Below are 20,999 nucleotides of genomic sequence, written 5' to 3' on the forward strand. Positions count from 1 at the left end.
AAAATTAATAAATAAAAATCATGAACGTCCTTGAAAAATTTTTTTCTTCTAATTTATTGCTTTAAAAAAGTATTATATTTTTTTTTTCAACATCCAGTGACATTAAAAATAAATTCAACATCGAATTTGTTTAAAAATATTCCTTGAAAATGAAAAAATAAAAATACTGATAATTCTTTAGATAAATAATTATAATTTTAAACCTTCAAAAAATTAATTTGTTGTTTATATATCTATAAAATAGCGTTTAAAATAATTTATCATTTTTTTTAAATATATATATATATATATATATATATATATATATATATATATATATATATATATATATATATTTTTTTTTTTTTTTTTTTTTTAATCGTATATATTATTTAATATATAATCTGTAATTATTTAATAGCTAATTTATATCGAGTATAATTTTAAATAAACGCTTTAGCTTATAATTAATAATTTCGTGTTATTTTTTACACTGTAAGTGGGGATGTAAGTGCAATTCCATATTTATTTGTTTTTATTAATGGTTTATAAATTTTTGTATTATAATTATAATCGAAAAAACATTTTTTATTAATCAAATCAACAAAAACAAAAAAACAAACAAATGATATATTATTATAAATAATGATAATAAAATAATAGTAACCTAATTATTAATAATAAAATAAAAAGACATTTTTACATTGTTATTTAAAACCTTACCTTACTTCTCACCCATTACTTAAATCACTTCATTGCTTATTAATCAATACTTAACCTTACTTTCTTTCCAATAATTATAATAATACATGTTATCATTATTGTTATTATTATTATTAATAAATCATTCTTCATACTTTGCGGTATGTTCATTGTAGTCATTATTTAAAATAATAATTATTATTATTCTTTACTTTTGTACCAGAGGTGGCAATTTTGTTAATCATATTTTCATTCCTCAAGTGATTTCAAATTAACTAGTCAATTACAGATGAATTAGTGATTTATCGTGACTTTAACGGTTCCTGAAAGAAACATTAAAAAAATTGAACCGTAGGATTTTATTAAATTGTTTATTTTATTTTTTAAAAACCGATTTAATACCTTAAGACATATTTTCCATCGGTTTAGCTTTGTAAATATACAAATATAACATTTTAACAGATACAACAACAAATTTGGGTGTAAAAATCTCCTCTAGCTCTAAAAAGAACTCTTTCAACCGACAAAACGCCATTTTCAGGTATAGTAAGTGTTAAAAAACTTCTACAGTCGGTAAAGAAGAAATGCCCGCGAAATTTAAATCAGAGCTAGAGCAGAGTCAAATTTTATTTAAGACTAGTTAAGTTACCTTGCGTATCTTTGGGCGGGTTTGGAGGCATAGAAGAAACTTGATAGACATTGGACCTGACGTTTGATAGCAAAGTGGTGACCTTGGACCTGAACAAACCTCAAATTAGCACAAAACTAAGGCTTAAAAGGAAATAATCAGTACCTTTGTTTGCGAATTTTTTGGTTCCGTCCATCGAAAGAATTGGGCGTAGGACATCCAGAGTTAGAAGAGTAAGACGGGGGTCTGAAAGGACGTGGGCAGCCTTGAATGACTGGTGGAGATGGTCCAGGAGCGTACTGGAGCCGGGGATTGTTCGCCATGCCTGGATGCATCAGTCTAATGTCCCCTAAATCAAAAATACCTTTAGAATTCTGATACCCTTGATCAGGAAGATCAAATGAATTTACCTGGCACAATATGAAGACCCTGGTACATTGGCAGTGGGTAACGCGATTGTGCTTGTGCGTTTCTGTTGTCAATGCCAGCAACCCCATTAACAGTAGGTCCATTTGGGGAGTTGGTAGGATACTCGTGACCTGGCGTGGGCGACCTGCTGGTCCGTTGAGACCCGGAGGGCGTTGACGCGCGAATTCCACTTGTCATCATGGGCACATTCTGTCGGAACACGAGGTTTGGCAGGTTGGGCAGGAGAGACGGCGTCATGTAGACCGCTCCAGGCGGGGCAGGAGCCGTTCCTGACAACTGATGACCGTAGGATCCAGCAGTGACCATCGTTGGTGGAGGATAGGTGCCTGAGTTGACGTACATCACCGGTATGCCTGGCATTTGGTTGGAAGTGGGGGTGGTTGGTGGTGTAGGGACTCGCCACATCATCGGAGGCTGCATTCCGGGTTGTCCTGAGTAGTAAGCCGGCATCATGGACAGAGGGTTCTGGTAGGAGTAATCACTGGGTGATGGAGTGACAGCCGGCATCGAGTTGTAGGAGATTGGGTAGCCGTTGACTGGATAATTGGGTCCCGTGTTCGGCGGAGTCATCGTTTGGGGGTTATACGTGTAGTTGGAGGGGAATCTTTGGTGCTGGATCGTAGAACGGTCGTTTGAGGGCTGACTGACGGCCAAGGTAGATCCTGACGGAGGGACGAAGTACATTTGCTGGGGGGCTATCTGGTTGGGCGGATGAGAATGCTGTTGAGGATGCTGTCCTTGGGCAGGTGGCTGCCAGTAAGGCGGCATGGCCTGGTTGTTCGGAGCATTGTGTCCATTGGGTGGAGGGAGTGGTGGAGGAGGCGGCGGCGGAGGTGCTGGGAAGGTCGGGGTGGTTTGCGATGCTTCTGAACCAGCACGTGATTGCTCGTAAACGTTCATTCCCATGAAATAGCCGGAGAGATCAGTTACTTCCGATTGGGGATGAACGGTGGTTTGCATCATCATTGGATAATTTCCGTAGACATTGTTCTGCCCGAAGACCATATCAGGGGGCGGTGGTGGCGGCGGAGGAGGCGGTTGCTGCTGTTGTTGCTGATTTATAGCCAAGTCCGGTGGTCGTTGGATGATATTCTGTGGTTGAGCATTTGTAAATACTGGGGGATTGTAATTTAATTCGGTATTATTCGCAGGGTAGTTTTGGTATTGCGGATTCAATGATCCGTGAGTGCATGGTGGCTGGGATTCAACCGGGGATTTAATTGGCTGGGTGAAGTCTTGAACTTGAATGGATTCGGGCACCGCTGGCGGAGGACTAGCTGAGTATGGTAGAGTTGGGGAAGTAGCTGTACTAGTTACTCGGTTATTAACAGCACCATTGTTATTGCTAATCGATGATGGGGGTAATGATTTAATTGAGTTTTTATGCTTTTTAGAACTATACTTATTAACTGGCACATTGTGTCTAGGTGACTCAGGTAGTTCAGGAAATTTGTCTGGGGTCTCTGACGACAGGCTTTCACGAATCTCTTCAATATCGCTGAATATCTTCGGTGGATTGTCTGGATCAAAACGATAAAGAGTACCATCTGAATTGGTGTACGGTTGATTAGTGCGTGGATTCATAATAACGCTACCCAGTGGCACGCTTGAGATATTTGTGACAGCCCAAATGACTGTTTCATTGGATTGGGTGTCTATTGAGGCATTGTTATTGTTTTGACTAGATTGTACATGACTGCAAGGATTCGCTGGAATTGGCGAGGGTGATGGTGAGGGTGATATCGTGATGTCACTCCGTTGGCTTTGTGATTTGTATCCGCTGCTAGAAGGGCTCAATCGCGAGCACATACTAGCACCAGAATCTTGTTTAGTTAGTCTAGCACCCGCGCTACGAGTCGAAGTGACGCTATCACCACGCGATAACATTCCACGAGTATACCCACCAAAACTGAAGGACTTAGACACTGAGGGACGCGAAACACCACGAAATGCTTCACGTCCGTCGCAAGATTCACCTTTGGACAAACGAGCGTGGCGCCCAGAATGGTCACCAGGATGGAGCAATCGATAGCGTGCCGACGCATCAGAACTCTCAGAAGATGACCAGTACGGCCAGGACACAACTTCACTGCTTTCACCGCTGCTATCCTTGAATATACGACGGCGAACTTTTTCGTATTCCTCCTCCCGCTCTTCAAAACTCTTGCTGCGTCGGCAGTAATCACCGGAAAGCCTGTCAGGCGACTTGAAGTTATAGCCGTCTTCAAACGAACTAGAGTCACGTTTAAGTATACTGCGACGTGGCTCTTCGGTTAGTATCAAATCGTCCCTAATGTGTTCTTTGAACCTTGTGTCGGGTATTCTCATGTTCTTGGTACGTGTTACGATGACACTGAGACCCGATTGATCGACGTTGTGTTCCATCCCAAAGTACGCGGCGACACGGTGGACCAGCATCCGATTGTACGACGACATATTGGGAAATTTATGGCAAACTTTGTGATGGTCTTTAGCGAATTCTATCAATTCACGCTCTATCTTAAGTAAAACCGAGCGGTCCTTCTGATTACGGTTAATCGTCACAGCAATAAACTGCTCGAGATCAATACCAGTGCTATCGGTATAGAGTTCTGTACTGTTATCACGTGATAAGGATGGCGATACACTGTCTAAACTACCGCTTCCTTGTGAGGATGAATTTTGATGCCGTAATTTGTGTCTTGTGCGACTTCCGACAGTCAATGTATTGCTAGAGCATTGATTTGAGCACTGATTATTACAAACACTAAGAGAACGTCGATTATCATTCCGAGATTGCTGCTGGCAATTATTATTACTGTAATTATTTGTGTGACCGTGATTTTTCGGTGAATACTGTACGCCAGTTGATTTCGAAGGCGATGGAGGCGTCTGTAATAATCCAGGTTTATCATTATTGTGATTGTTTTTAACGCAATTATTGCACTTTGATGATGACGTAACAACTAACGGGCTGGTAGCTTTAGATCGTTGACCATTGTCATTTTTATTATTATTATCACGATTATTCGTTGGTGACGTACTAGCACTCTTTGGTGTCTGTAATGGACTAGATTGACCATTTCTCGATGGAGTACGGCAAGTAGGTGACGTCGCGGTATTTCGGGTTTGTTTTGGCGATTGGGCGGCACTCAGATTGTTACTATTGTTATAAATAGAATCGTTGTTTAATTTTGAATTTGAGTTATTGTGTGAGAGACCACCGTTGCTTCCGTTCCCCAATTTCTTGTCAACTGGATCAGACTGCTGAGGGCTACGTGGCGACGCAGCCCCATTGTGGGGTTCACGTGGTGGCGAAGTTGATTCCCTCATTGCATGGCTTCTCACTAGCAATTTCACCTTGGTGTTTGCCTGCAAAGTAATTGAAAAAAAAAAAAAAAAAAAAAAAAAAAAAATACCAATGAATTAGCGCAATAAGCTAATTAAGTTTAGGGTGTTGATAAGCTAATGGGGAGTGATAAAGGATTCTAACCCTATTGCGGTAATTGTTGGACTCCGAATCGATTTTGTCGGGTGGACTAGGCTGACAAGACGGCACAGGAAGTGATGTAGGACATGTAACAGTATTCCCAGATGATAAATTTTCAATAGTAACATTGACATCACTGTCTATCATTTCCTGATCCCCCAAGGTTGAGTAAGCTGTACCACCAGACACTAGTACATTCTTGCCAGTGGGAAGAGCCGGCATCCCAGCCGAGGATGGACCGGTGGGACTTACGGGCCGGCTCTGCGATCTGTTTCCTTTGTGCACCACTATACTTGGTACTGAAACAGTAATTATCTTTGCTACTACATCTACTTATTTGTTGTTTTAAGTTTTTTTACTTCAAATCGTGAAACTATAACCGAATCTGCCGGTTGAAGGAGCTTTGCCATTAGAACACTATCCTAACGTCTAATGGTTGATGACGTATGGGTGTGTGTAATAGATGCCAAAATGTGATAAAAGCTTTCAAACAAAATGTTAGCAAAAGTAACAAAAAAACACACAAATTACCATAATTCCATAGGAAATATATTTAAATCCAGATTTATCCTAAAAGGAAAAAAGTTTTCAGTTTATAGAGGACTTTAGAAGCTAATTAAAAAAAAAAAAAAATTTGCCAGTCAACTGATGCATAATCAAAGTCGGAAAAGATATTGGGGTACTACGTCTACGGGTATTTAGACTTACTTTCCAGCCGTGCCATGGGTTAATCTATGTAAGGCTGTAAAGGGAATCCCGTAGTCTCTCAATTGAAGCTAGTACGGGATAGGTTAGTACAATGGTCTTTGTGAAAGAGCACAAGCTTTATGTGCCTCCCGTATTTCTCTTCCTTTGTTCCCAATTTCCAACATTGTTCGTCGTCTGTAATCCAACAATAACAGTCTGTTTATTGTCTCAACTAATTGTTTAGTTTTATAATCGGTGGATTAGGAATTATTAAATAACATTACCCAAATTGGCAAATCAAAACTAATTGAATTTTAGATAGAACAATAAATTAAAAAAGATTATTGGTATTTACGTCACAGAATCAATTTAATTGGTTGAAATTGATTGATTGATTGATGAATTATTCATAAGTATAGTTGGTCAGTATGTGTGTTATGAAGATAAGTGATCAATCGAGTCAGAGATGGATATTTCACAAGTATAACTGTAAAAACAATATTAGATTTTTTTCATATCACAATATATATTCATAGTATCGAGTTGTTGAGAAAAAAACCACCGCATGTTATGTTTCTTTAGTATATCACTCCGTCGATGTTCATGAATATTTTTAACGTATTTAACGTATGATACGGATAAAAACTCCATAAATAAACATGAGGTGATAAAAAGAAAAGTAAATTGTCTGAGGTTATGTCCTCATGTTTTGTGATAAAATCAATCCCATGGTATCACTACCGGACCGAGCAAGACGTTAAAAAAGACAGCTTGCTTTGGCGTCTATTGGCGAACTACCCGAATCTACTAACGGTGGTGGTCGTCCACTGGCAGTACTTTGTAGAAGGTGAAAGGGGAATGTAGGTAAAACTTGGATAGTATATACCCATTTCTATTGTGGTAGTACTCCTACACGCATACATATATATATATATATATATATATATATATATGTGGTGCAGTTGCTGAGGTGGTTGATAGTAGTAGTTTAGAGCACGCTTGCGCATATCAAACATAGATACCTAAACCGACTCTTGCTGGGAGGAGAACGTCCAACGGGTGTTCGAGAAAATAGCGGTATGATCAATGATGACAGCTAACAGAGATTCCTTTTTTGTTCCCTTTTTTTTTCTCATCTCTAATCATTCTTCAGCATCATTATAATCACTGACCTAAAGTCGTGATTATGAAAAGCGCCATTAATAAACTTGGAAAATAACCAGCAGCATCATTTGCTCTATCTATAGTAAGGATTTCCTAAAAGTGAGGATTTGTTTTAGCAAATTGGCAACTAAATGCTGTTTTGTAATAGTCATCGACACAACACTTTTAAATATTTATGAAATATTTGAAATTACTTCCAAGAATTGGCTTTAAATAGCTGTAATTTTCTCCTGGGGTCATCAGTAAGCTCTTCATTAGAGCTTACTGATGATTTATCATCGGAATAATAATTGTTATTGTTATGTTAATTAATTTGATAATAGAGGCTGGGCGAGCGGGTAAGTTTGACCTGATGAAAATGGTGTCTATGACCTATATATAACTTTGTTCAGTGTAACTAGGTCATGCACCTCCCTATCCCTGGCATAATACAGGGTGACCCAATGTTTGTTGCGCACGTTTTAATCTTATTGATCCGATAGCATTCAACCTATCTCTGTCCGATAATTTTAAATATTGCTGGATAGTTTTATTTTGTTATTACCAAATTGGGCGCCAATTTATTTGAATTTTATTTTTAACAGTGACAAAAGCATAGATACCTGTTAAGTAGTCTTCTTTTACGGCAAACGAACAAATTTTCTTATAATCAATGGGTGAGTCAGGATTCAAGGTTTTGCGTGACTCAATCAGTAAACCGGCAATGCAGTAAATCTTACGGCAAAAGAATGTTGTGTTATCAAATAAGAATCGAGTGATGTAAATAAATTTACAATAAAATTATTATTATCGTTTTTTTTTTTTGTTATTATTTTATCGATTTTCCGTGTTAATAAATTTAAATTCAACTATACTTTTTATTTACGTGATGATTCTATTGTACTATTTTCAGTATAACAGAAAAAGGAATTCAAAAAGTCATATTTTACGTAAAACTTTTCAATGGGTTTACATTTTTCTATAAAACTTTACATTTCTTCACAAAAGTTTTATCAATGCAGATGCTACAATCTATCTCTGTTTTTCAAGATAAAATCTAGCACAAAAGAACAATTGCTTGCTATTTTCAATATTTGCAACTGAAATAAATTTAAGCTTCAAACATAAGCTTTCTTCTCAAACTATAATTTTATTTCATTAATCAGCAATTGTGATAGTGAACGCGTGTCCTGAAAGGTCCTATGCAGTTTACCAGGTCTGATGCACCCAGTTACCATGGAAACGACCTACTCTCCCTGACACAGCCTGAAGAATATTCAACTTCAGAAAGAACGTTTGTCTTGTTAATTTTATCTGCCGTTTAATTTGTTTATCACTCTTCAGCGAAATTATTGCTTCTTAATTTCCGCTTGCCAAAATTAATTTTTGACAATTCAAATTTAAAAGAATCAATTTTATTATGCTTCAAATAAACAGTGAATTATTAAATTTATTTAAATTCCGCGCTTTATTTAGATAACCTTCATAGATTATTTAGATTAATTTGGCGAATTTCCGACAAGCTCTTAGTTTAGTTGTCGCACCAAAAGTTACATATTTTTTCCAACAAAATTTAAAATTTTGACATTAGTGCCGTAATTTTTTATAATTTAGCCTCTGGATATTTTTAGTCTACAATATATTCTTCAGTTGCCGACATTTTGTCTAAAATTTTATTTTTAAAATCGATAAATACTAAATCTATAACATTGCAGATCTAGAAGGATTTAAATTACAATTTTCCTTAGTCTATCCCTGAATGACTAGCAATGATCATAACTCAGGAAGTGAAAGAAGCTGTTAAATAATCAAACGGTATCTATCGACAAATGCGTATGAAAAATAAATCTGCAAAGTTTCTGCGAATATTGGCATAGCTCCAGACCTACGTCAAGACTGAATTCTGACGCCAGCATCAATGAAAGAACGGTCTAAGCCGTAAGTCTCGAGGAGTGGTTTCGCATTTTAAAATCTACAAAACATTCTTCCTCTTCTCTTACATCCTAATGGTTTAAAATTAGACCAGTAGGTACATAAAGATAGAGACAGTTCATCAAAGAAGCAGTGTACCAGAGAAGGAACTGGTTAAATTTTATATTGAAAGTCAAAAGTGTCAAACACGTACATTGGCCTAGCATTTAAAGGTCACGAAAATTTTCCTGACGAATTATCATCATGCATGTCTCATAACATATTCATGTTGATATAGACAGTCGATAGCACAGCGAACAATGAGCACACCAAAGATGACTCACTGTTGATATCCAGAGGGTAAAGACAGGTGTACACGTGCCCTAGCTTTAGTCTAACTCGGGGTCACGTTTGATGCTAATTCCCTGCTTTGATTCCAGTTTATGATCCGGCGATGAATTTTGAATTTTTTCCTATGGAATATTTGCTTCTAATAAGCTTGATGAGGGCAAACAGAGCTATATGACTCAATGATTAAATATTTACTTGATCCAACCAGATCTGGGTTGATATTTTGCTACCCAAATACTGAAAACGGATCGCAGCTTTGGACTATAGATCAATCCGTGAAGAAATTTTGTGATTTGGTCTTCCTTTAGTTATTTTAGCCAGTTTTTTTTTTTTTTTTTTTGCCGATTTATCACAAAAACATTAAGAATATTTACTTTCAATGATTCTTTGATTAAAATGAAGACGTAAGAATTAATGGAATATCGTAGAAGACTTCAAAAAGATTTATCAGGTAAGTATTAACAATTAAAACAAGCAAAATGACTAAAGCTTGATAGTAAATACCGACAAAACTAGTAAACAACCTTCACCTTGTCCGAGGTAGTCACCTGACCTTATTGAGTAAGGGGATTCCCTTGAAAAGGTATTTTATCCAACATGATAGCACAAATACAATTACTAAGGGTTGTACTGCTAGGATTGTAGATGTGAGGAGCTAGATCGGGTGTATGACGTGACTACATCAAACGATCTAAGTTGCGTGCCAGCTCGGTATAATTCACTCTCAGATACCGTTTAATCCTAATTGATTGGCGTAAAAGATTACTTTTATACTTTTAACAACGATCAGATTTGTTTTGTTTATAGAAGTCTTCAGTTGGTGCGTGCTTGCTGCCGTGCGATCCAAGTTCAATCAATTTTAACCTTGGTGACCTTCATCCTTCATTAATGCAGTGCAAGAGGCTTTTTTGGTGCGAAGCTTAATTAGTTGAGCGTACTTTAAGAGAGAAATATTTAATGACAGTCCAGAACGTGTTCTAGGGTCGCTAATTTAGAGACTAATCGTTCTCTCTTCCTGTTTTATTCCGACGCGATATAGTTCCATTGTTTACGTTCCAAAGCGTTTAGCTTAAAAGTGTCTACTTTGTTTTTTTGCGAGAGCGTAATTAGTCTTTAGATTTTTGCTGTTAGAAATTTATCGTGGATATAATAAAAATCTTGGCTTAAAAATTTTCAGCTTTCAATAAATTTTTAAAGCCGAGGGTATAATTAAATATTTATTTGTCTCGGATAGTTTAGCAGGTAGAGCCTTCAATGTATAACCAGAAGATCCAGGTTCGAGTCCTGGTCTAGACAGTCCGAATTATTTTTTCAGAAAAATTTATCTTTAATAACAAATTTGAATCGTGGCTAAATTCTTAATGCCTGGAGGAAAATACATACTAATAATATTACGAAAAAAATAAAATTGTTGTATTAGACTGGATGAAAAATCTAACAATACAAAAAAACTATTTTTTTTTTTAAACCCGATTTTTCAACAAAATTCTATTAAAATCTCAAAATTTGAATAATTTAAGCTTGAAATCATCAAAGTACAATATTTTATCATAATTATTCAAAGTACAGAATGTATTCCGTCATAAAAGGATTCTTAGACATTGAAATATGAAATAAAATAAAAAATATCCATCAAAAGACGAACTTCCTTTACATTTTCCACGCACAAAAGATAAAATCTTTAATTTGATATTTACTTTTAGGGAGTTTGAGCCTCTATTCAAACTTTTTGACTTCTGGGTATAATTACTTCACCCGGAACTGTTACCAAAATTTTTAATTCAAGATTTCAATCGTAAGTAACTGTTTGAAGCCTTGAAAGTCAAGATTATTCTGTTTTTCGTATTTTTTAATCAAGAAAAAAGAATAAAATTATTTATTCACATTTCTAAACCACAAAGACTATTTTGGGTCAGAAAAAAAAAAAAAAATTCAAATTAATTTACAATATTAATAAGAGAAATAATCCAAAAATATTCAGAAGTATTGAAAAGAATTTAAATTTTGTTTTTCTTTAATTTAAATAATAATTATTATTATATAATGGTCCAAAAAAAAATTTAATAATAAATTCTTGGTAATTTTTCCCAAAATTTTATTCCTCCGATTTGTTTATTCCGTTTGAAGATAAAAAAGGATTGAAGCTTAACCGTGAAAGGAAGAAAAACTGAGATTGATAATTTCAAGAGCTGGAAGTAATGCTTCGGATATTGGGGTTGAAAAAAAAGGGTGAATAAAAGTAGGCCAGTAGTACGGAGGAACAATCAATAGAGGTCGGTTGCCTAGAGGGGATGCCGTTGCGTTTTTTTCTTTGTTCGCTTTTTAATTTATTCCAATTAAATTATCCTTATTCTTTTTTCCTCTTAAAAAAAAAAAAAAAAAAACTATATAAATTAATCCTTGATTAACCTTCCAAGCAATAATTTACTAACAATTTTATTTACCAAAAAAAAAAAAAAAAAAAAAAATCTAAAGTGAGAAGACAAGTGATCTTAATGAACATTTTATCACCGAGTCCTTAATCTTAATGAGGTGCAATTAACAAATCGGTTGTTCTTTTTGAAAGTAGTTAATTACAAATGTAATTAATAATTACTTGTTTTTTTGAGTTAACTTTTAATTAATCAATTTTTTTTTTTTTTAATAAACAAATTTAAGGTTAGCTTGCAGTTTTTATTTGTTTAAAAAATTAAAAGCGATTTACAAACAATGGATGTTAATAATAAGTACTTTGAGTAATGAATACAGTTACAACAAAGCGCACATTTGTAACCAATAAACAATAAAGCACTTTACCGAACAATTGCAAGGGAAGAAATTGTACAAAGAGTTAAAAGTAAAAAAAAATGGAGTTAATAAGTAAACGAAACAAAGCGAATTGTTTGTTGCAAATTTATTTTTTTGAGGCTTACCTAGTAGATCGATGGTAATTGATACAAAACTGTTAAAACACTTAACATTCTCACTCTTTTTAAAATATCGAGATATTTTTTTTATTATTTATTATTTTATATATTGCGATTATTATTATTATTGTAAATAATAACGTATTTTACTTGAGACTATAGACTGTATACTAAATTTATTATTCCGTAACTCAGTTAAACTTTTTATTGCTTTCTATATTCACTATCGCTCCCTGACTATACATATATAACATCGCTACAGTGTAATCTTTGTTAGCAGGAGTATATCACGCACTAGATGAAGGACTCTCGTCCTCTGGGGCTGAGAAGAGGTACTAGAATTTTATACCAACGGTAGTTTCTTCAATTTCCCTATTTGAATGGTTTCTAGGCGCTGATTGGTTGGAATTTTTGCGCGGGATTTAAATTTAGAGTTTAAATTGAGAATTTAAATAAATTAAACATTTTTTTGGTATTTTTCGCGCGCTTTTCTGAATTTTTTTATTAGAAATATATTTAAGGATTTTATTGTAACCTAGTTGTTTTTTTTTTTTTTTTTTTTTTTTTTTTTTGAAAAGATGTAAAAATTAACAATTTAAAAGATTTTTATTAATTTTTTTGGGAATTTATGTAAAAATAAAAAAATTTTTAAAAATGAAATATTTGATGAAATTTAAAGAAGAAATGTTAAAAAATGAATTCTGAAATAATAAAGATTGAAAAAAAAATTTTTTGTCTTTAATTATTTATTTAAAAATGTATTAAATGTAAAAATTATTAAATTTATAAAATAAAAATGATGAAAATAATCTTTTAAGTTACTTAATAAATTTTGTTTACAAAAAAATTTTTACTAAAGAAAATTTATTAAATTAAAAACTCTTTAAATAAATTAAATAAAAACAAAATTCTCTAAAAAAAATTACTAGAAATAATTTTAAATTTTAAATTTGTTAATAAAAAGAATTTTTAAATTGCCCGCGATCGATAAGTTCAATTTCCCGCCACAAGCTTCTATTTTAAAACAACAGTTGGCGCTTCAGTCGCTGCACACATTTGTTTACAAACTGCACATAAATTTTTTACAAACTCAATAAAGAACTATAAATTATTTTTTACAAAATAAAAATCAGTGAAGTGAATAATTAAAACTGTTTTTTCCTCAACATGATATTATAATAAAAAAAAAAAAAAAACTATACTTGTTGTTTTTAAATTAAATTAATCATGGCCGAGTTTGACAGAGACTTTGACTTCGACGAGGTATTTACGAAATTTTATTACTTTATTTCTATTGTAATTTTTTTATTAATATATTACAAATTAAATAATGAAGATAAATATGAAGAATATAATTATCAGTCTCAAAATTTGCCGGATTAAATCCACGAATAAAATAATAAAAAATAAAATAATTAAAATGAAGGTTAAGCCCGCGCGCGACTTTATCCAAATTCTGTTTACTTTATTTTAATGTTTTTATGATTATCCTGAGACGACAATCGAATTTTTAGTATCGTTTTTTTTTTTTTTTCGGAATTCGTGATTTTTTGTTATCTTTATTTTAATATGTCAAAGTCTCGGAATTTATAAACTCAAGTGATAGTTTTTAACAAAATTGTTTATTTACTTTTTTTATTTTTATTTGGATTTGTCAACAAAAAAATTAATAAAGTAGATATTTATTAAATTTTAAGAATTTTTTTTTTATAAATAAATTACGACAAAAAATATTGACCTGTAAAAATTTTTAAAAATCAAAAATTCAATTTTTGTTAAAAAAAATTTTTTTTTATTTTTAATAATTACTAAAAAAATGTTTTTAAAAATTGATTTTATATATATACATATATATATATATATATATATATATATATATATATATATATATATATATATATATATATATATATATATATATTTTTTTTTTTTTTTTCAAATTTTTTAATGTTAAAAATGTCCTTTAGTATTTTTTTTTATAATTTAACGAAAAATTTTCCAAGAAATGGAATAAAAATTTGAAAAATCTTGTAAATTTTTTTTATAAATAAAATAATTATCATTTATCTGTTATTTTTATCATAAAAAATTATTATACTTAAATTAGCGACTATCTGACAATTCATAAATTTTTTTATTTCAATTAAATAAATTCTAAAGAAATAAACTTAAAAAATTTAATTGAAATTTCAAAATTCATTAAAAAAATTAGTATATAAAAAAATTCGACTTTTATTGAAAATTGTAACCCTCTTGAAAGTTTAAAAGAAACTTCTAAGCATTAGCAGCTTGGAACAACTTTCAGGCGAGTGATAAAAAAATTTACTTCCAGGACTCTTTACAAGAAATCGAAAGCAATGAAACAATGCTCTTTACCCAGCAAGAGCCTCTCAAAAAAAGTCCGGACGAGAACAAAAGCCCGGAGCAATCTTCCCGAAAGAACCTCCTGTTGGACCTATTCGAGCGACCTCCAGAGGTTGAAGCCGAGCCGGAAGAATCCTCTTGTAAGACCCTATTACTAGACCTAATGTCAAGATCCGCGACTCCGCCGCGATCTCCAAAAGAGCGAGAAACTCTAAAGAACCTCCTTCTGGAGACAATGTCCAAAAAGACCCCAAATAACATTCAGAAGAATCTCTTAACCGAAAAGAACGACCGCAGCCCTTTCAAACGGCCTTTATCACCTAAGCCAAAAGAGCCTCCGAAGACTTTAGTGCGGAAATTTCCTGGGCCGGCAGGCCTGCTCAGTTTCTCGGCAGCTAAAAAAAACCAAAGTCTGTCCAAAGCGCTTCATGATAACCTGAACGATGATTCGGAGGAAGGGAGGGCTGAGTCGAGATTTTCCTGCTCGCAGGATACCAAAAAGCTGTTTACCGACGGCGCATGGCGGCTGATGATTAACGAATTGCCGCAGGACTACCTTACCGGCAAGGACATTTCGTCGATAAAGAACCTGGGCAGAAGTAAGAAAATTCCAGTCCTTGCTGGAATCATCGACAAAATTGACTGGTCTGCTGCTAATCCGCGAGTGACTCTTAAGGACATTTCGGATTCTATCGAAGGAATGATGCACAAGGACATTTTCGCGAGGTATCCCAATATTTTGCAGCCAGGAGTCGTTGTTCTGCTCCGCGACGTTGGAATTTTAAATCTCCGAGGCTCGAAAGCCTCCCTCACTACTTCTATACTCTTCATTTCGCCAATAAGTATCGTAGCTGCCTACAACGACAAGTCAAGGCTTATTACCACGCCGGAACTTTCAAAATTGATGGAACAAGAGCTAGGAACCCAAGTTAGTCAAAGAATTCCGGATACCTTGATGGATATGAGTGATTTTGAATTGGACGATAACTTGTTCGAAGGATTCGCCGTGCAGCGGGAACTTTCTAGTGTCCAAGATAACCTAAGTCAAGAAGTGGCTAGAACTGAGGAAGTTCCAAGCTCGACGTTCGATGATCATTTGTTGGATGACAGCGATGATGAAATGATGTCCCAGATGCAACTTAGTCCGGAAAGAAATGATGTGATGGTGAATAATGCTAATGGCGGAACTGATGCTCATGACGACACTTTTGGAGACAGCGACGATGAACTTTTATCGCAGTTGGATATGGATGCGGTGGTTAATACTTACGATAAATGATTTAGATAGTGGTTATTTTTAAGGATACTCAGTATTAGTGATTAAGGTTAAGATTTTGAATAAGTGTTATTATGAGGTTGTTACCTAATTAAAGGTTTAATAAATTTGATACATAATATAATTGATGTTCTTATTTTTGCACGGATGTTTTTAATCTTATACTTTTATTAAAATTATGACTCAAAAGGAAGCCATAATTCGTAGGTAAATTTGTCATTGAAGAAAAATTTGGGAACTGAAGAAAAAAAGGGGAGACCTTACTCAGTAGGAATTTTTTGGTAACCGAAAACAACAGACGACCCAGACCAGGATTCGAACCCGGATCATTTGGTTGCGCACCAAAAGCTCTACCAGCTAAGCTATCCGAGAAATTGTCCGTAACTACTATTCAGCCCAGAATCAAATTAATTTTTTTTTTTAGTGTATAAGTAATGAAAAAACGTATTAAACACTGCGAAAATTCAAAAGACGGAAGCATTAGTCGTTAAATTACTTAAATAGCAAAATTATAGTGACAAGTAAATTTTAATAATTGAATAAAATTTTCTCAATAATTTAGGCTCATTTGAATTTTAAATTACCTTAATAATCTATAAAACGTATTATCCGAGCATAGCTTCTCTGTATACGCGTCTATGTGTAGCGAGTATGTGTAATCATTCATAATGACACGTGTCGCTAGATTAACTCCTATGCAGACCAATAAAGCTTTGAATTTCTTTAAATTATCTAAAGCTTGTGATTTTTATAAAATTTTTTAAAACAAAACTTATCTTACGACCAGGAAAAAAAACGTTTTTTTGAAAAAATAAAATTTCATCACCTATCTTATAATCCGTATGCAAATATGACAATAATTAGATGTAACTAGTGTGAATAATAAATTCAAACAAAACCACTGAGAATTATTCATAGATTAAAACTAAAACCTGTTTTGAACTATTTTTATTTCTGCGAAACGCATTTCGCAATAAAATTATTGATTATTAATTATAATAATCAATCAGACAAGTTGAGAAATTAATTATCTGTCACAAAAAAAAAGTGAACTTATTGTTAATGCTCGTAAAAATTCCCCAGGATTTAGAAATAGTGATGCAATCTGTCGATATATTCGAAAAATCTCATGTCTAATTATTTAAAAATTTACAACATACTCGTTTTAGTTGCATAACATTTTTATTTATTTATATATATTTTTCTTATTTATTAAGATGTCACGTGTCGTAACTTAGTGACAAGATATGTGCGTGTAGAAATATGTAAGTAAGTTACATCTGTAATCTTAATTACGCGGTAATTTAATAAAGTAATGATTTTTACATTGACATTACTATTTCCGCAAATTAGTGGGAACGGCTCCCTATCATGCGATATAGGGTTGATTCAAGGTTGATCCAATATAAATAAGTATTAATAAATATATACCGTAACTTTTTTGTTAAACTACGTCACCAGACTGTAGAAAAAAATTTTTTTATTTAAATACCTTTCAAATTTATTTTTATACTAAAAAAAAAACTAATCGAGTGAAAAAAAATATTGTTGATCCAAAAAATAAAATTATTGTAATCATAATCTTGTATTAATTCAATATTTCCTCATTTTTAAGCTTGTTTATAATTAAATTAACTTAATAGATAATTTTCGTTGGAAATTAGTTGTTGGTTTCGCCGCTAGATGGCTACGCCTTCTCGCTTGCAGAAAAATCTTACCAGAGTATATAATAAGCCTCAAATTTTTTTCTATAAATTAAAAACATTACAAAGAGACTATTAAAAAAAAAAATACCGTATATTATATTAAAATTGGATCAAAAATTTTTTCCTTTTGATCTATAATGTATTTTTTTTTTTTTTTTTTTTTTTCAATTAACTTTTGCCACTTAAAATTCTCCAATTATGTTGTTAAAAATTTAATACACCTTGTGGTAAAATTATAATTAACAAATTAAAGTTAAATATGGCACTTGTCACGGGCGGCCATATTGGATAGTTCCTTTAATACCAATTTAAACTGCCAGATGGCGCTGCATGACTAAGTCGTAGCTAGTAAGGTTTTTTATGGAAAAAAAAATTTTTTTCCGACAAAAAATAACTCTTTAAAATATAAATTAAAAAACAAAACAAAGAATATGATAATTAACTGCAACTTTAGACTATAAATTTCATAGTTGTTTTATTCTCTTTCAATGGTTGCAGTTCCGAGGTCTTAGCAAGGCCATTAGAGAATCGGAAAGGAAATATATAACAGACGGATAATGATAGTCTGCGTTCTGTCTGAATAAACTCCGCTAGTTTATTAAATTTAAATAAAATAAGAAATTACACTGAGATTACAGTGAATAGTAAATGTCACTCACTGGATTTTGTTATTAACCTGCACAATAGATTAGTAATTAAGGCGTAGATAACAAGAGTATCATCACGTATATGTATAAATCCTTGACAATGACTCTAGTTTGCCATTGGACTTAGCGTGAGTGTCATAAAACAAACTAAAACGAAAAATTCTAATTTTTTTTTGTATTATTCTGAGAATCGTGCGCATTAATCTAACTAATGATCTTGATCATCATAAATAGTTGTATAACTAAGTTATTAGATCGTTATTAATTTTTTTAAGCCAATTAGAGTTATTGTTTGTATTCTTTCTTGAATAAAAAAAAAAAACGGAATAAATTACCATTAAAGGCTAAGCGACCTTGGAATAATTTTTCGTGATTTTTTTCCGTAGATCGCTCAAATGATTATTAATAATAATTAATTTATATAAAAAAAGTTTTTTTACAACTAATAAGTCGCTTTTTTTCATATTTTTATCTTATCGGTTTGAATTGCGCGCCACTTTTCATAAAGCCATGGGATTCACAGGATTTTTTTCGCGGGAAATTCAAATTGAAAATTTTCCTTTTTTTTCGGATTACTGGAATTAGTTTGTGTAATAAAAATTGAAAAGTAAACGGGTAATTTATTCAATTTTCCGCAACGGTATTCTAGATTATAGATGCAAATAAATTGCAAGTTGATTATAGCAGTAGTTAACTTAGTATTTTATTGCATAAATAATGTCAAGTACAAATAATACAGTTGTAAAAAAAATTAATTAAATTTTTTTCTTTTTAACAAATATACTTTCTAATGTTTATATTTAATTATTGATTAGTAATATTAATTTTTAATTAACTAAAAAAAAATATCAATGAATTCGGAAAATAAAATAAACATAATAATCTTAATTAAATATAATTATGATAATTCGACAAAAAAATTAATATTAAATAGTAAGAGCGTGTTATTTGTTGTAAAAATAAATTCGTAAGATCAACAAACTTATCTTGTGTGTTTTAATACACAACCACGAGAGTTTTAATACACAACTTTTATTGTTATCGTTTTCAAGATCTACTTATCTCTCAAGTACAATATAATTATGTTATTTTTTTTTTTTTTTTTTTTTTCAACTTTATTTGTCTATTCGCGCTTCGCTGTCTAGAATACTGGGTATATGTTTTTGTTGATCGACTCTTGCGATGTATGATGGACAATTGAACGGCAATTGCGGAGAAACAATTTGATTAAGGTCAATAATTGAGGAAGAAAAAGAAATGAGTTTTAGGACACGATAACTTGAACAAATGATTTTTTTATTGGCTCTGTAATCGACTTTTAATTATTAAAAATTATTTTGTCGATTTTTATATGCTTTGAATAATATTTACTTTGTATTGAATATTTTTTTTTTTTTTTTTTTTTTTTTTTTTTTTTTTTTCAATATTGTTGGAAGTTATTAGGTATAAGGGGGTCAGGGATAGATAAAGATATTAATTAAATAAAATTATCCTCCTATTGTGTACAGGTCGTTAACGCGGCTAATTACACTTTCTTTAGTCGGAAAAATTTTTTTGTTACAAATTTTTGTCTGAAAAATTTTCTTCAAATTTTTTTTTTTTTTTTAATTTAAAAAAAAATTTTTCGATTATAAAAAAATTTTTTTTTCGATCCTTGGAAAAAAAATCCAAATAACAATACATAAAATAAGGACACTAATAAACATAAAAAAAAAAAAAAAAAAAAAAAGAATGCTCAAAGTACGTGAGTATGATAACAAAACACCTTATTACATTAAAAAGACGCTACATACACACCGTAATTGCACTGAAATGACGTAAGTGAACGCTTGAATATTTGACAGTAATAATAAATAAAAAATAATGAAAAGTTTGGAGAAAATGAATCATAATCAAGATATTATTCAAAATTACCCTTTTTTCTTTTTTCATATATTTTTTTTTCTTTTTGAGTACTTGATAAACAAAAGAATTTAAATGATTTTTAAGACAACGGATAATTAAAAATAATCTTGAGATTACAGTAATTGTAATTTTATCTTAATGTAATTAGCGATCTTGAAGTGGTTTCAATATACGTGGCCTAAAAAGATTGTTTATGTATCCAAACACGGAAGTTATTTTAAGAAATACTTAAAAGAATTTTGAAAAAATTATTAAATTATTGCAAAATATTAAATATTTGTATTTTTATTTATAATAACAATAATAATCCATGTTTTCAAAATTATTATTATTATTATTGTTATTATTATTATTTCCGGTTTTTTTTTTCAAGTTGTTAATAATAATAATAATAATAATAATAATAATAATAATAATAATAACACTCACTAACCTCCTTGTTGTGCGGAGTGGTGCAGCAGTAATGGATGGCGCTCAGGCTGGGCCCTCGGAGAGTCGGACTCCGGGGAAAACCCCCCTGAGCAATTAATAACTAATAATAATAATAATAATAATAATAATAATAATAATAATAATAATAATAATAATAATAATAATTTTGAAAACAAGGATTATTATTATTATTATTATTATTATTATTATTATTATTATTATTATTATTATTATTATTATAAAAAAATTTGAAATATCCTAATAATAATAATAATAATAATAATAATAATAATAATAATAATAATAATAATTTATGTTTTTAAAATTGTTATTATTATCATTTTTAGTTTTTTTTTTAACTGTTAATAATGATTAAAAACTTTTAAAATTGTCATTATTATTATTATTATAAAAAATTTGAAATATCTTAATAATGATAATAATAATAATGAAAAAAAAAAATT

General features: G+C 31.7%; 2 protein-coding genes across 9 annotated transcripts; one reads left to right on the forward strand and one right to left on the reverse strand.

Annotated features, from left to right (window-relative positions):
• Nucleotides 1-487: 487 nt before the first annotated feature.
• On the reverse strand, nt 488-12,400 carry LOC141532758 (uncharacterized). Of its 8 annotated transcripts, XM_074251240.1 has the most exons (8): nt 6,179-6,691; nt 5,916-6,089; nt 5,211-5,506; nt 1,720-5,089; nt 1,475-1,658; nt 1,331-1,419; nt 1,084-1,110; nt 488-1,004 (listed from the first exon to the last, which is right to left on the reverse strand). In XM_074251240.1, the coding sequence occupies exons 2-7, from the start codon at nt 5,929-5,931 to the stop codon at nt 1,085-1,087; spliced, it is 3,981 nt and encodes a 1,326-aa protein (XP_074107341.1). In that variant the 5' UTR covers nt 5,932-6,089; nt 6,179-6,691; the 3' UTR covers nt 488-1,004; nt 1,084. The 8 variants fall into 8 exon arrangements, with proteins under 8 accessions (XP_074107341.1, XP_074107338.1, XP_074107337.1 ...); XM_074251237.1 differs by lacking the exons at nt 1,084-1,110; nt 6,179-6,691 and adding an exon at nt 12,212-12,400; XM_074251236.1 differs by lacking the exon at nt 1,084-1,110 and having other exon boundaries at nt 6,250-6,689.
• Nucleotides 12,401-13,255: 855 nt separating this feature from the next.
• LOC141532854 (uncharacterized) lies at nt 13,256-15,969 on the forward strand. The gene is made up of 2 exons (XM_074251416.1): nt 13,256-13,468; nt 14,538-15,969. The coding sequence occupies exons 1-2, from the start codon at nt 13,433-13,435 to the stop codon at nt 15,846-15,848; spliced, it is 1,347 nt and encodes a 448-aa protein (XP_074107517.1). The 5' UTR covers nt 13,256-13,432; the 3' UTR covers nt 15,849-15,969.
• The last annotated feature ends 5,030 nt before the right edge of the window (nt 15,970-20,999 follow it).

This window comes from Cotesia typhae, unplaced genomic scaffold (assembly GCF_013202065.1).
Source record: "Cotesia typhae breed Kobodo isofemale line unplaced genomic scaffold, CoteBio_Ctyphae contig_69, whole genome shotgun sequence".
Classification (NCBI taxonomy): domain Eukaryota; kingdom Metazoa; phylum Arthropoda; class Insecta; order Hymenoptera; family Braconidae; genus Cotesia; species Cotesia typhae.